Source organism: Pogona vitticeps, chromosome 2, assembly GCF_051106095.1.
Source record: "Pogona vitticeps strain Pit_001003342236 chromosome 2, PviZW2.1, whole genome shotgun sequence".
NCBI classification, from domain to species: domain Eukaryota; kingdom Metazoa; phylum Chordata; class Lepidosauria; order Squamata; family Agamidae; genus Pogona; species Pogona vitticeps.
The window spans coordinates 77,427,882-77,443,529 of NC_135784.1; the positions used below are offsets into that span (position 1 = coordinate 77,427,882).

At 45.5% G+C, this 15,648-nt stretch overlaps 1 protein-coding gene across 1 annotated transcript; it reads right to left on the reverse strand.

The window, feature by feature from the left end:
- Nucleotides 1-641: 641 nt before the first annotated feature.
- DUSP7 (dual specificity phosphatase 7) lies at nucleotides 642-14,604 on the reverse strand. The gene is made up of 3 exons (XM_020796689.3): nucleotides 13,634-14,604; nucleotides 8,969-9,397; nucleotides 642-3,172 (listed from the first exon to the last, which is right to left on the reverse strand). The coding sequence occupies exons 1-3, from the start codon at nucleotides 14,064-14,066 to the stop codon at nucleotides 2,865-2,867; spliced, it is 1,170 nt and encodes a 389-aa protein (XP_020652348.3). The 5' UTR covers nucleotides 14,067-14,604; the 3' UTR covers nucleotides 642-2,864.
- Between the last annotated feature and the right edge of the window lie 1,044 nt (nucleotides 14,605-15,648).

The window sequence follows — 15,648 nt, forward strand, 5'->3', positions numbered from 1 at the left end:
TACCCTTACCAGTCCCCGATTTCCAGTGACATTAAAAATAAACCCACCCTGCCAAATTAAGCAGGAAAAGTCATGACTCCATCCTGATTCATGAGCCCCTGTCACTCTCTCGAAGGCTGATTTCTGTCAGGAGCTTAGCACTTCTCTAAGGATGTAACATGAGAAGGGTTGGATTAGCCAAGGTGCAAGCTTTCTATAAAGATCCTATTGACCTGTGTTGGAATTCTTAAGGGCTGAAACATCTCTCACAATCTAAGCTCCTTGCTGATTCAGGAGATATAACCCATCCCTCTCCACCATTCAAGTAAGCAGGAGCTCAACCACCAAGGCTGCAGCATACACACGCTCTGCAAACAAACAGGCTTCCTTATTAGCCGGATGAGGGCAAGTCTCTCAGAAGGCTCTTCTGTGCTTCAGCTTAATTCAGATGCACCTCTCCCCAGCCTGGACTTTACCACAGGGCCTAGAAAATTATACTCTGTATGTGTAGCCAAATACCACAGAAACACTGACTAGTAAACACCAGTCTTTGTCTGCTAACGTATTAAAGGAAAAAATAATAAGATTCTTTTAATAAGGTAGGAAGCCATACTGGCCAGGGAAACACATTGGTTTGTTTTTTTTTTGACACACAAACACAGTTTTTAAAGAAAAAATAATTTTTATTTGCAATATAAACAAAGTCCCAATATTGGGTTCAGGATATATAGGGTCATTCATTTTTCCTTCATAAACACAGAAAGCAAAAGTTGTCCCTCACTAACAAAGTCTCATTTGTACGAAGAGGATGCATCTTTAAGAAGACCACCATTGGCATAGGAAGCCTTTTTACAAATCAGCTTAAGATTCAGATGCACTAAATCCCTGAAAAATAAAAAATTCTCCTTGAGGTAAAATGCAGTTAGGAGATTCCTCATTTGCTTGCTCATCCACACATAGTGCTCCACATTTCCTGCCCTGATGACCCAACAACCCCAACATTGTTACATAAAAATGAACAAATAATAATAATGAACAAACCAACAACAACAAAAGAAATCATTCCAATACTCTGGTACTATTCCCCCCCCCCCAAAAAAAATACATACGCATACACACACACCACAGTTCCATGATGTGACAGCATTAAACATTCTTTCACATGGATATTTATTTAGAGGAAGGAGTATAAAAACTGAATATTTAGGAGAGGGAAAATTCCGTGGCTTTTTCAAAATTATTTCGAGAGTGAAAGCAGAAAGGGAGGTGGGGAAAAAGGAGGGACTACACTGCAGCCAATAATTCTTTTCCATGTCCATTCTACCCTCCTCCCAAAAAATAATTAAGCACCACTCCTCCCTCTTCCAGTATTATACATTAGTAAGAAATATAAACAAGTCTTCTTGTTGTAGAAGGCACAGCAAAGAAGTTACCCAGAAAAAGTTCACCAAAAAAGCTCCAATGGCCTCAGAAATTCACCAGTTTCCTCCACAACAGTTCCTACACGGCATAATTCCACGTCCTCTTTGCGGCTGGCATGAGGTTTGTCCTCTAGTTAAAGCCTTTTCAAAGTCTCTGCTCAAGATTTTGAAAATCGCATTATGATTTGATTCTTCTTTACACCTCCCTGCCGCTCCTCCTCCCTCCCATACACGCACGCACACACATCCCGACGAGAATCGAGGGTGCCTATTAAATGCCAACATCACAGGAAAGTGTTTTCATTGCTTAGGAAGCTGGAATGATTTCAGGCCAGCTGGGTGATGTTAACAGTCATAAAAGGGCTGCACAGAGCAACCGAGAGAGCTTCTAAAACATGCTTTTACCACCTCTGGATGAAGGCGATGGGAGACGTGTTCTCAGATAACATCAAACAGAGTGGTGACTGGTGTAGGGTCGGGTGGGGGGGTGTTTTTTGTTTTTGTTTTGTCTTTTTTTTTTTTTTGGCAAAGGTGGTATTTTGAAAAGCACATTGGCGCTTAGTCACCTTGGCTGATTCAGTGCAGAAGATTGTGAATCTGGGCATGGTGGAGAGGTGTAGGATCACTCGCGGGCCCTCACAAGTCATGAGAAAACCAACCGGTTGCTAACAAACAGTAGCAACAGACGTCTCTCTCTCCCCCCCTCCCCCTCCCCCAGGTACCCAGGAACATGCCAGAATATATCAAGGCTTTACAATGTGTGCAAAATGCATTTGGTCAATAGAAACGTTTGATTTTTTTCTCTCTTTCTTTTATCTAAAAAACATGAAATCAAACAAGAACAGAATAAAATACTGGTTTTTGCAACCTTGTCTGTACAAACAGTCAGGAACGTACATATTTAAAAAGAGTTTTTAAACCCGAGAAAGAGTAAAGATTACCTCCTTTTAAAAAAGTAAACTGGGTTTTAAAACAACAGTCTCAGGCCAACACTTATTGGTCAAGGTTGCCAAGTGCATAAGTCTCCTTTGCTCGCCACACCAAACTCTAACACACACTGATCGTTTTTTTTATCATGTGCGTGTGGTACATGTGTATGTTTGTGAATGTGTGTATATACGAGAGTGTGTGTACGGTGTGCGCATTATATCAGTCTCTACACACACAGGAAAGCAGTTATTGCCAGTAACAGCTGTGTTGAGAACGCTAGGCCAGGCCAGCCCCCTCATTAAATAGCTCTGGTAAAGTAACTCCTCTGAACCCACTTTGATTAGCATCAGAATACTAGTAAATGGCACAAGCCTTTTCCATAAAGCAGCAATCAGACAGCTCTACTTAGAGAAACCAGTTCTTTCAAGGCTGACCGAAAGATTTTCTTTTTCTTCCATCAAGGAATTTGAAATGCTCAAGAGAAGCACAATTCAGGGCTGGGGAGCTCTCCCCCCCACCAAAGAACCTCTCTTTTCAAGTGGACTCCAGCGTGTTCAGCTGAAACAAGTTGTGATTGGTTGGAGTGGAAAAGTAAAGCTGTTCGCCAGGGGAACAGTTGTCGCACGGGCTGTTGAGTCCCAAAGTCCTCTCAAAGTCCAGGAGCTGGCCCATAAAGTTAAAGTTTGGGGAGATATTGGACTTTTTCCTCTTGACAAAGTCGTAGGCATCATTCAGAGACAAGTTGAGCTTTTGCATTAAGTAGGCGACAGTTACCGTTACAGACCTGCTGATGCCAGCCAGGCAGTGAACAAGAATGCCACACTTCTTAGAACGGGCCTCATCTGAAATAGAGAGAGAGAGAGAAAAAAAGGGATAAGGTTAGAATTCTGGTCCAAAGGTAGAAACACCTGTCTTTCAAGCAAGGATAATGAATACCTGTACCTAGGTCAAAATATTGCAATAGAGCAGTGATTCCAATCTTGGATAGCCCAGGTGATCTTGGACTGCAATTCCCAGAAACCCCAGCCAGCACAGCTGGTGGTGAAGGCTTCTGGGACTTGCAGTCCCAAGAATACCTGGCTTAACCCTAGGTTGAGAGTCACTGCAATAGATGATGATGAAATTCCATGTGTTACTGGAGAAACTGTTCTTATATATCTTCCATTCAAGTCTCCAATACAAACTGGCTGCAACACAAATTAGTCCTCTCTGTTGAGTCTTGCCACAAAGATGATGATGTAAGTATCCTGCATGGGGAAATGAGAACTGCAGTTCTGCTTCCCAAGTTCTCCAAGTCTTTCTAATACTAAAGTTAACAGACAAAAATGAGTTGGATTGTGACCTAAGAAACAACGGGTAGGCAGTTCCAACTAGTTAAACTTGGCAACTCTGGCAAAAAGCTGTTGCAGAGGTCTGATTTCCCAATTTTGTGGGCCTTCAGTTTTTCCTAATATACTAAAACTAGCTTCAGATATTTACTTAAGAAGTGAAATTTTAAAAATGGTCTCATCAGAAAGGAAATGTAAAAACAGAATGCCACTAATTCTAATTTGATTAATAATGACATTCAAGCATATAGCGGAGAAAGCAAGAAAGACATACTATTACTTTATGGCAGAAATAACAACGTAAGAGCAATATTGATGATAAAACAGGCGACTGTGGTGGGTATACTTATGGAGAGAGCCAGTGTGGTGTACAGCAGGGGTTCCCAACCCCGGTCCACATCCCGGTCTGTGGGCTTCCCAGCACTAGGCCACGGAGACAGATCTCCACCCCCCCCCCCCGCACGCACGCAGACACACTGGGAGTATCACGCTCATGGGGTTGTCACACTCACGGGTGGGCATGTCGCACTTGCATGCATGTGCAGGGGGAACACGCCCCCCCACGGAGCCCCCGCAATTGGTCCGCGGTTCCAAAAAAGTTGGGGACCGCTGGTGTAGAGGACAGACTGTCTAACTAGGACTCAAGAGACCAGGGTTCTAATTCTCACTCAGCTGTGGAAAACTCACCGAGAACGGCAGTGTCAAACCACTCCTGAAACAGCCTCACATACCTCAAAGACCCTAATAAGGTTGCCACAAGTCAGAAGATATTTGATGACACATAACTATACCACGTAATTGACAATGGAGAAGAAGGTTCCGATTCTAAATACTGTATCTGAGCCTGCAATCAGATATGCATTTTTCTAGGACTAATCCTCGCTGAACTCAACAGCCCTTATTTCCAAATAAAAAGGAACAGGTGTGCACTGCTAGCACAGGACCTGTAAAAAGAAGAGCATATAACCCTAAAACTATACTGATACAGAACTATACTTTCCTCACATTAGTAGGATTTATACAGGACACATATATTTAGGCCTGGAAAGAATGGTTGTGTTTAATTTTTAGCTCCTGTCATAGTGAAAGCCACTACTGTACACCATGCTATGTAACAAGGTTCATTCATCACTGCTGTTTCTCAAGTAAGAGCGGTTCTTAAAGGTCTTCTGGTATTCCAGATAAACACAGGTTGCTTATTTTCAATTCAGTTTTAAAGTGAATGAGCGAGACAATCATTTTTTTATTAAAAAAAACTAAATGTGTGGTTTTCATAGAAAGGTTTTTTTTTAACCAAGTCATTGTCTAAATAGCACATTCTACCAGTATATCTTTAAGTAAAAAGTAAACATCGATCAACCAATAAAAGAATATGTATTTTACACATTTTTGAGAGTGTATGGGCCAAAACCTACCCTTAATTTGTGTTTCTCAGAATGTATTAAGTTTGCAACAGAAAGAGTAGCATGAGGAGTGGCCAACAGGCAACACTGAACAGCTTTAAGATATCAAAGATTGTGTTGAAGCACACCAGCACTGGCCCACAATCGATACTTGGCCGAACGCCTACTTCCACCAAGATCTACCCGTGTCACCCGCGCGAGTCAGGAGGTGAGGCTGAGGAGCCTAACGCCGAGGGAGGCCCGGAAAGAAAAGATAAGAAATCGGGCCTTCTCGGCGGTGGCTCCTCGCCTCTGGAATAACCTTCCCCCTGATATTCGCGCGGCTCCCTCGCTGGGTATTTTTAAAAATCAACTAAAAACACTGATGTTTCAGCAGGCCTTCCCCTCAGCCAATTCCCGATTTCCCCTCTCTTTCCTTTTCCCTATTGTCTGTCCCATCTTGTCCAAAGCTTTTCCCCTTATTTAAAATTGTTTTTAATTACATTTAATATTTTTGTTGTAAGCTGCCTAGAGTGGTCTTAACTGACTAGATAGGCGGGATATAAAATAAATAAATACATAAAATAAATATTGTAATAGACTATATTAGAGGCAGTGGGGATATCTGGCTGCAGAGCTAGAGGTTGGAAGTTCGATTTCCCCATTCCACCTCCTGTGAATAAAGCCAGCCTGTGTGGCCTTGGGCAAGATGAACAGTTCCAGGGTGCCCCCAGAACAAGGGAATAGTAAACCATTTCTGAGTACCCTCTGTCTGGAAAACCCTGACCATACATCAGAACTGATTTTACAACACGTGATCATTTACTATCGTTATTAAAGACAAGACAGTATTGGTGTGCTTCAGCACATAGTAAATGGCTTACAGAACTACATTATCACCTGCAGCATACATAAGTGTATTAATTGTCAACATGAGTTTATGGAAGCCATGTTGATCTGTTGCAGCAAAACCAACAGGGAGTCTTAAGGCACCTTCAAGACTAAAGAGTTTATTTAGCTTTCTTTAGATGGATCTTATAAACTGGGCAGCAGTAGACAGACATGTATCCCAAATAAACCTTATTAGCCTGAAGATGCCATAAAGGTTCTTTCTTGGTTTGTATAAATGTGGTATATACCTGGATCACAAGAGCAGTTTTGGAAAGTTAGCTTTCATTTGGACATAGCAACTCAAAGGACAATGCAAAGCACTTGTGCAGGCTTTTGAAACTCTCTTTATCGTAAGACTGTGGTGACTTATATACAGGTTCTTTATATAGAAAAGCCCAAGACTCTTCAAAGGTGTTTCGTCAGAGGTTCTCCAGCCTTCTCCAGCTGCCACCAGCTTTAGCTTAGAATAAGCCTTTTTAGTTGTTGTACCCCAATTTTGGAATGCTTTTCCCTACCTCACTTTAGGTACCTGGAAAATGCAACACTTTTCTTTAATTATTCTAGGTTTCTAAAACAGTGGGTAAAAAAATCCTATGGTGTAAATTTACATCAGTGGAAATTGATGATGTCATCAGCTACAGCTGATAAAATTTTACATCATCATCATTATCTTAGAACTGCAGAGCTTACGGGTCATCAAGTCCATCCCTTGTCAAGGAGGTAAATTTGCACCTTCCAACCTCTGACCCAACAGCCAGATACTAAACCACTGAGTTATCCTGTACTTAAATTAACTGCAAGCTTCCTTCCCTTCCCTTTCAGTTCTGAAGCTCCTTAAGACTGCCATTTGTCCTGTGAAAGTCTTTGGGACCCTCAGGATGGGGAGGAACCTATAACTGCCAAAAGGTCACCCCTAGAATGTCACCCAGAAGTTTGGGACCACTGGCAGTAACCTGGCAGCAATTTTTGCTGACTAAAGGCTCCCCTATTCTTCTCCCAAAGGCTTCCCCAAGGCAAAAGGAAGCCCAAGGAAGCCTTGGAATCTAAACTGGGGGAGAGAGGGATGACAAATGGAAGCTTTTAATTAATTTTAATCAAATTAATCAGCTTCCAACAGCATACATTTACTCCATCCAGGTTTTGGCTAATTTATGTTGCACTTTCTTTTTGTCATTTTCCATGGTTTATTTTATTTATGCAGCGTCAATTCATAATAAAGGAGTGAACATATTAAACATTGGATCCAACATTTGAAAATAGATTGTGTTTTAATTCCTTCAGAATTCGGTGCTTCCCAACCTTGTGTCTCCAGATGTTCCTGGACTACAACTCCCAGAAACCCTGGTTCACACAGCTAGTGGTGAAGGCTTCTGGGAGTTTTAGTCCAAAAACATCTTGGGACCCAAGGTTGGGAACCACTACTTTAGATAGTCAGCCCAAGAGTTTTCTTTCCAAAAACAACAGTAAGGTTCTAATACCACCTGATGAGGCATGAGTGGTTAATACAAGTGAATCCATCACTTGCTGACATTACCATCAGGAGACAGCTGAAATATTGGAGTGCGTTAATGATTCATCGCCAACAGAAATCTCATACCAGTCCATATGTTTACTTCCAGCTTCAGAAGCTAAGGCTTGCAAGCCAGCTCAGAGTAAACTCATTCTTACTGGTCTCCAAACTGAGTCCTAAGAAATCTTGGAGATTCCTTAGGAAGATCTGGCACAGTTTGGAAAAGTTTGGGTTTTTTTATTATTTTATCATGTTGGAAGAAATACTTTTTGGACAGTAACTCCCCAAATCCCAAGCCACTACGACCACCACCACCAAAAATGCTACTTGTCCTGGGTCTAAGATCAGTAATCACAAGCAACCTTTCCCAAATAAGAGGATGTCCAGCACCAATGATCTCGCCCTGCAGTTCAACAGAAGAGGAAAATGCTGGGATGTCTTCAACAACACATTTTCTGTTGGCCCAAGAGTAGAGATGGGGGTATTCGTATTTCTATACCCCCCACATAGGTGGCGATAACGAGGGTCTAGCCCCATGGGGCCGGACGGTCCACTCACAATTCCACCGCCGCTGTGACCTCCGCGGAGCCTTCCTATCACACTGGAGCTCACGATCGTCTAGCCACTCCTGGCAGAAGACAGGACGGCAAGTTTCCCTGCCAGGTTGAAGAGTGGCTCATAGATTACGAGCTCCGGTGTGACAGGAAGGCTCTGTGGAGCTCACGGCAGCGGCGGAATTGCGAGTGGACCATCTGGCCCCATGGGGCTGGACCCTCGTTATCGCCACCTGTGCGGGGGTATTCATATACCCCATCTCTAGCCCAGGGTGACACCAAGGCTCAACAGACTCAAGCAGCACCCCAGATGAAACATAAGTGCAACATAGAGTATGACACACACACACACACACACCCAAAATCCTCTTTAGTTCTATGGAAGATGCTCAACAGAATGTTTTAGTGCTGAGGGGGCTCTTTATGGGTACATCATTTAAAGACAACAGCTTTATTTACTTCCTCAATCAGTAAAGGGGCTATTGGGCAGGTATCCCATTCTCCCAGTTACCTGACACTCAATTATTACAGCTGAAAAAGTTCCTAAGTACAGTTACTAACAACTGTGGTCTACAGTAGAATCAGCAGGCCATATACCTACAGAGGTCATTTAAAACCACCCAGAAACTTGTGGATCAAAACTCAAGGCTACTCCATTCCCTGCTACAAATTATTCAGAAGGAGAAATCCAAAATTAAAAAACAGTACGGAGCTGAACTACACCCTATATCCTCTTTAAAACTATACTAATGGGTGTAATCTTTGTCCCGCAGAGATAAGCTGGGTTTTAGCCTTTTAACTTTAAATGGAATGAAGCTTACAACCAAACAGGCACATTTGCCTGGCGCCAAAACTGAGAGGTGTAAAATTGGGCAAATAATAATGAGCAGTTACTGAAACCATGGAGCATTTCTGGAAAATCACCGATCGCTAAAGGGGCTGTTCTGTCAAGAACAGGATGTCCAACACCTACCTATGAAAGCAATGGCCTCAGGAAAGAACTGGGAGAGATTCTGACTCCAGTGATCCGAGATAGGAATCTGTTTGTACTTGAATTCTCCGTCGTGCTCAAACATGTTGGGAAGGTTAGGAGTCACATTCAGGATGTACTTGATGCCATATTTGCCCAATACATCCAAATTGGTGGAATCTTTGGCACACCCCAGATACAGATAGGGAAGAATCTGGACAGGAAAGGCTGGCTGATTGTTTGGGATGGGGCTCCCATCCGATTCTGTGGCACTGCTAGGCTCTCGATCAGACTCCCCGTCCGAGCAGTCAGAGCTGATCCTCAGGCCTCCGAGACCGAGGACAGAGGCAGGAGGAGAGTTGGTAGGGGACGAAGCGTCCAGGTTGGTTTCACAATGCTCCGAGTATTCAGTCTGAAATTTGTTGAATCCACCTGTGGAGGGGAGAAAAAGAAAAACACGAGCTGTAATGCCACAGCAGCTCAAAGTGAAAGGTAGCTTAACACTCTATTATCAGCATAAGTTGCCTTTTGTGGGCACTGATCACCTTCTCGGTCAAAAACACCCTGCTCCTAATAGAACCTCCAGCGCAGGAATAAACATTCCTCAGAAAAGGTATTTTCTGGACAACGGATTTCCTGGAAATCTCCAGCCAGTGTAACTATGATGGCCGTGGGGATGGTGGGAGTTGTAGTTTCCCTCCAAAAAGCTTTCTGAGTAAGGGGTAACAGAATGAGGTGCCTTTGGAAAGAGAGACAAATGTATAATTTTCTATGTATCTACTCCAATATAAACCAACTGGATTCAATGGGATTGCTGCTTGACTGAGTTACCTTCCTTTTCAGCAGTCATGATTATAGGTAGCAACTCGCCAAAAACAGGCCCAGCCTGTTTCTGTGCCTTTACACAGCACTTTAAAATGCAGGAATCAGCAAGTGAAAGTTTTCATACCATGAAGATGAACACCGTCATTCACTAGCAGCTGCAGATGAGACTGCTTGTTCAAACGTGGGGGGGGGGGGGAGAGTGCAGGGGAGGGGAGGAGAAAGGTACCACCAGAGCTTTGAAGTAAGCGGCTCTTGGATCACAAAGCCAGTTCAATAGTTTCATCCAACTGTGCTACAGACTGTCCTGCTTTTCACTTTAGCCTATTTCTCACTGTTGAAGTAAACATGTGCCTAAGTATACAAAGGATAGAGACAGATCAGGTAACAACTGGATTTTATATTTTCAAAAGCAGGAGTAGGAAGCCAACCTCCTGCATGTCCCAGGTGGCACGTGAAACCTCCATAACACCTTGCAGAGCCTAGTTTGAATGTCTGTTACTTCCTCCCTCATTTCATTTTGAGATGAAACAGGAGGCCCAACTCCATGGTGTGAACTTCAGACTGATTATTTTAAAAAATTTTGTCCTCCTCCTTGATTTAACATGTCACCTAAGGAACAGTTTTGGAAAACACAAAAGCTTGCATCCTATTTTGTGATTCTGGGTTGTTTCACTAAAAGTATTACTTAAAGAGAAGTACATGTGTTCTACCTAGAGTCTGCTAGAGATGGAGGCTGATGTGACAATCCTCTTCTCTCTCTTTTTGAAATCTTTACACAGAAAATCAGAGGGGAGAAAAATGCTTTTTTGGAGTGTATCTTGCACAGCGGTCCCATGGCAGTATGGTGTCTCTGGGGTTCTGGAAACTATAGTCCAAAAAGTAACTTTTCCCATCAGTCTAAATGGTTTGCCAGCCAAGGAAAGAACCAGACTAGAACCTCTTCTCTCTGCCTCCCGTCTCCAACACCTAGTTATTTAAATATAGAATAGTATCAGAAGAGTATTATCAGAAGAAGCATTATAACGCATGTGCCACACCACCTGCAATTTGAAGCAGCCTCAAAGCCAGCAGAAGGCACAGCATGTTCTTATTTATGAAAATACTTGATTTCCAGTTTAAGGTGGAATCCACAGACACTGCTGTTGACACAGATCATACAAGAAAGCTCCAGTTCACTTCCGATAGGTGGAAGGGGGGACTCTTTAGTGGGAGCTAGCTTAGCCTTGGAGGAGGGAGCAGTACTTTAAATATACAGTAATTGCATATTTCCAAGGCAAAATAGAAGCCACTGTATATCTGAGCTACTTAAACACAGTTTTCAATGTGTGGGAAGGGAGGGTGAGGAGAAAGTGGACAGCAACAGACATTTCCTTTCTAATAATGAGCACTATACCACATCAGTTGCCATATCACAACTGTATAGCAAAACAAAACAAAGCACACCAAAAACAAAACTCTTTCTCAAAATCAGAAGAGTAACACTGCAGTCCTCAGGCTGAGAAACTAATGAATTGAAACCACCCTTGCTATACAAGACGGGCTCGAACTCAACTCCCTCGGCCTCACTATTTATCTCTGAATGACTCTTTTTCATTAGCAATTGGAGAAAAAGAAATTTATTTTCTTCTTAACGTACAATAACAAGCATTTGACTATCTTTATGTGAATCCGATCAATTTTTTCACTATAAAAGTCTTCTTGGAAATTCAAGGGCACAGTGTTGTTGTGGTAAGGTCACTCAAGAGAGTACACAGGCACCAAAGACACATTCATTCATAAGGCGGGCAAAGGAGAGAGAACAGGTTCCCTTTTCCTCTCCTGCAAGAGAAAGACAATATGGAGAAGCCATTTTGGAATTTTAATTGGAAACATTTCCCAGTGAGCCCCCCCCCAGCAAAAAGAAAAAGAAAAGAGAGAGAGAGAGAGAAAGGATGAAAAAGCAGGAGTTTGATTCCTCCTTTCTGGGTTAGCATATTAAATTTAAAGGAACCAAAAAAAATCAGAAAAAGTGGCAGAAATACAACATTCAAGCTCAGTGACACAATAAAAACTTGTAAGAAGTGCTGAAGATACTGAGAGAAGTCATTAGGAGCAGCCAAAGCAATTTATTATGTTCACCTTAATTCAGCCCCCCAAAAATCTATAGTATAGAACGGATTCCAGAGTCCACAGGAACTGTTTCACCTTTCTTGTAAACCCCACGGGCCACCAAGAAGGCTTCCCTTTACTTCCAGGGCTGTTTGTTTTTAACACACAAATTTGGTGGAAAGTAACAGTTTTGATCAGGTGTTGCCTGCTATTTCTGCCTCAATCCTGCCGCCCAGTGACCGCAGCAGTCGGCATCTTGGGGAAAGCGAGCCAGTAATTATCCCTTATCCTGGCAGCCTCACTCAGAGCAACTGTTTCACAATGCCTTTTGAAAACGGTAAAAAAATGTGAATGGGGAGTTTAATGAATTAAGACAGTCATTCAAATGAACTTCATTCACAAAGCGACAGGAATAAAGGAGCAGGGTACTGCCAGGGGGCAGAGGTCATCTAGCTCACCCTCTCTGCCCAAGGGCAAAACCCATCCACCACTTAAGCTACAACACACACACACACACACACACACACACACACACACACACACACACACACACACACACACACACTTTTCTCTCTCTCTCTCTCTCCAGGAAGTACACTAGGGCAAACGCTCCTTGATCTACCTCACTACACCAGAGACCAGCTAACTGATCAAACTGGCGGATAAACTGTCTGACAATATGCTGGCTTCTCACTACTCAGTCACCACTGCTCCCACATACACTGCCTGTGTGCAAAAGCGATATTCAAAGGCAAGGAAAAAAACCTGAATAAAAACTCAGTTCACATGGTGTCATTACACACACACACACACACACACACACACACAGCGGATCTGTGCATGAATGGTCTATTAAATGGTAATTAAATGGAATGTGAGAAGGCTAGAAAGATCCACACAAGCAAAGCCCAGGAGAGAGGCTTTCTTCTTTTTTTAAAAAAAGGAGAGGATACCCCCTTGGAGAGGAGCGGGAGGCAAGAGGCGTCGCAAACCCAGATGCAAAGAGGCAGATGTCAGAAGGCAGAAGAGAGGAGTGAGCGGCTACTACTTTAAGTGTGTCGCGCCGTCCCTTTCCCATTCATAGATAATGGGAAGAATCGGGCCAAGCCAGGCCAGGCCGTCCCTTTCTCCAAGGAGGGAATAAAATCTCGCCCCGGAGGCAGAGCAGAGGGGGAAATTCCTCGTTCCTGCCGGGGGTGGGGGGGAGGAAAGGCACCGAGAGAGGGACCCCTTCCCCGGAGGGGGGGGGGCGATCCCTCCTCGCGTTCAGCACCTGGAAGCAGTTTGCGAGACAAAACAACACAAAAAGCCCCGCGCGATGAAAACCAGAGCAAAAGCCGCTCGCCATAAACACGCACCCTAATCCTCCCCATCCGCTGCTCCGGGAAGGTCCTCCTGGATTTTGAAAGGTTTTTTTTTTTTTTACTCAGAGCAACTAGAAGTCCTGTTTTCGATGGGGGGGGGCAGCAGCCTCCCCACCCCCACCCGTTAAGCCGGGCCAGGAAATCTTGAGGGATCGGAGACAGAAAAGGCCGAAGGTTTGCAGATCAGAGCAGGAGATTTAATCCAAAGAGAGGCAAACAGAGATAGGGGGAGAGGAGTGGGGGCTGAGGTTAGGCGGGAAGCACGCCAAGTGTGTGTGTGTGGGGGGGGCTGGAAGAGCCGAGTCCTGCTTCTGGAATAGGAGGGGGGAAGGGGCAATTCTCCGATCTCGATCTCTCTTTCACACAAACACGCGTTACTTGGACAGGTTACCTTTCAGGTAGAACGCCTTGCACCCGTCGTCGCGTAGTTTTTGCAGCAAGAGGCCGAGGACCGAGGTGGGGCCGCCGCCGTCCTGCTGCTGCTGCCACTCGGCCGTGGCCTCATCGTAGAGCAGGACGGTGTCCGCCTTGCACCGCTTGATGAAGCGCTCCTTGTCCTCATTGTTGGGGATGATGGAGCGGATGGGCAGGTTGCCCTTCTTGAGGCGCCGGAGCATCAGGCTCGGGATGGCCAAGTTGATGGCGGTCTCGATGTGGGACGACTCGAAGAGCTCGTGGGGCCGGCAGTCGAGCAGCAGCAGCGAGCTGCCCCCGCGGCTCTCCAGCTCCTCCTGCAGCCACTCCGCGCTCTTCCACGGCATCGCCGCAGCCATGGGAGTCCGCGCGGCGCCGCTGCTGCTGCTGCCCCAGATGTGGTTTTTCATCAGGATCGCAAAAATTATTTTAAAAAAAGGGAGGGGAGGGGGGAAGAAGGAGCGGGGAGCAGAAAGGGCGCGCGCGGAAAAACAACAACAACAACCCCCTCTCCGTGGGTGGGTGGCCGGGAAAGGGGGAGGAAAATGCCCTGCAACCTTCCCCCCAAACCACCGAAGACGAGAGGAGTTGTTTTTTAATGAATTTGGAGGGGAAGCAGCAATCCGGGTCGCTTTAATGATCCAACGAGCTCCAGCCCGATCGGCGATCCCGTCCTCTCTCTCGCTCCGCTTCTGCTGGTTCTCTCTTCTCCTTCCCCCGGCGAGGAGGGTGCGAGCGCCGGAGAAGAAGAGGCGGCCTCCGCGGATCTGCCCGGACGAGTGGCTCAGCTCGAAGCCGCCACGACTGGAGTCCCCGCGCCCGCCCTCCTCCCGCCTGCCCGCTTCATCCCGGGCTCAGCCTGACAGCCTCAATTAAAAAGGGGGCTTCGCCAGCGGGTCGGCGTGTCAGGGCTCGGAGGAAGGCGGAGCCTGACTGCCTCACTGCCTGCTTGCTTGCCTGGGCGGGAGGCGAGGCGAGGCAGGGAGGGAGGCCCGCCTTAAAGGGGAAGGAGCCTCCCTTGGGCGCCCGGGCCGCCGCTGTCCTCGCTTCGCCTTCCCTCCTCGCAGGCTGGCGCGTCGCAACAAGCGGTGCGGGTCCGCTGGCGAGCGAGGTTCCCTTCCTCCGCGCCTTCGTCACATCAGGCGTTGGGCTTTTGCGGGTTTTTTTGGGGGGGGGACTCCTTCTCTCGATGCGTCTCTGCGCGCGTGTGCGTGGATTTACTGAAATCCTATACTCTCTGCCTTGGCTGAAAAGGCCCTATATAGTTCAGTGAAATTTACTCCTGAGTACACACAGGCGTATTCTCGGGCTTGGCAGGATGCGGGACTTAGGGACGCTCATGGGGCGTGTCGTCGTCAATGACAGCATTTCAGCAGATTAGGACTCCACAGATGTGGAGTGCCTGTCCCGTTTCCAGCCTTTTGTCTGTCGTTTGTTTGAAAACGAAAGTCCAGTGCTTCGGAACAGACCTAAAGGGGGGAGAGATCGCGTGCGAGTGATCACTTAAATCCTTTCTGGAACAGATATACTGTAGATCTGGAGAGCGAGCGGGAAAAGGGTTCTGCTCTCTGCAAAAGGCGACCTTTCTCGACTGATCGGAGGCGATTGCGGGCCACCTCCAGCGGCGGCTCCTTTTACTTTCACTAAACGGGAAATGCCCCCATTCTTCAAGTAAGCATGAATGGGAAGGAGGTTCTTGCCTCATTAACCTCGGCTGTAAACGTCAAATAGGATTTCAACCTGAATCTATTAATACAGATTTTTTTTTAAAAAAACTCCCTTTTATTCACAAGGCCAAGTCGCGGGCTTCACTTCCAGGCAAAGACTTAAACGGGGCGTCGGTAGCGCGGACTGGAACCGTTTGCGCAGGCACACAAGAAGAACTGCTCCAGTAGAAATGGATGTGGAAAGGAGAATTCTACCACCATACCTATACATAGACCAAAAAAAATACAGTATTTATCTGTCAAGCGAGGCAGAGATCCGAAAGGG

What these genes read in the sequence shown, in the direction of transcription:
- DUSP7 (XM_020796689.3), bottom strand. Translation starts at nt 14,066, where the DNA reads ATGAAAAACCACATCTGGGGCAGCAGCAGCAGCGGCGCCGCGCGGACT. An exon ending in CAAGGCGTTCTACCTGAAAG is followed by an intron (nt 9,398 to 13,633) that starts GTAACCTGTCCA and finishes TCCCCTCCACAG; the next exon opens with GTGGATTCAACAAATTTCAG. An exon ending in TGAGGCCATTGCTTTCATAG is followed by an intron (nt 3,173 to 8,968) that starts GTAGGTGTTGGA and finishes TCTCTATTTCAG; the next exon opens with ATGAGGCCCGTTCTAAGAAG.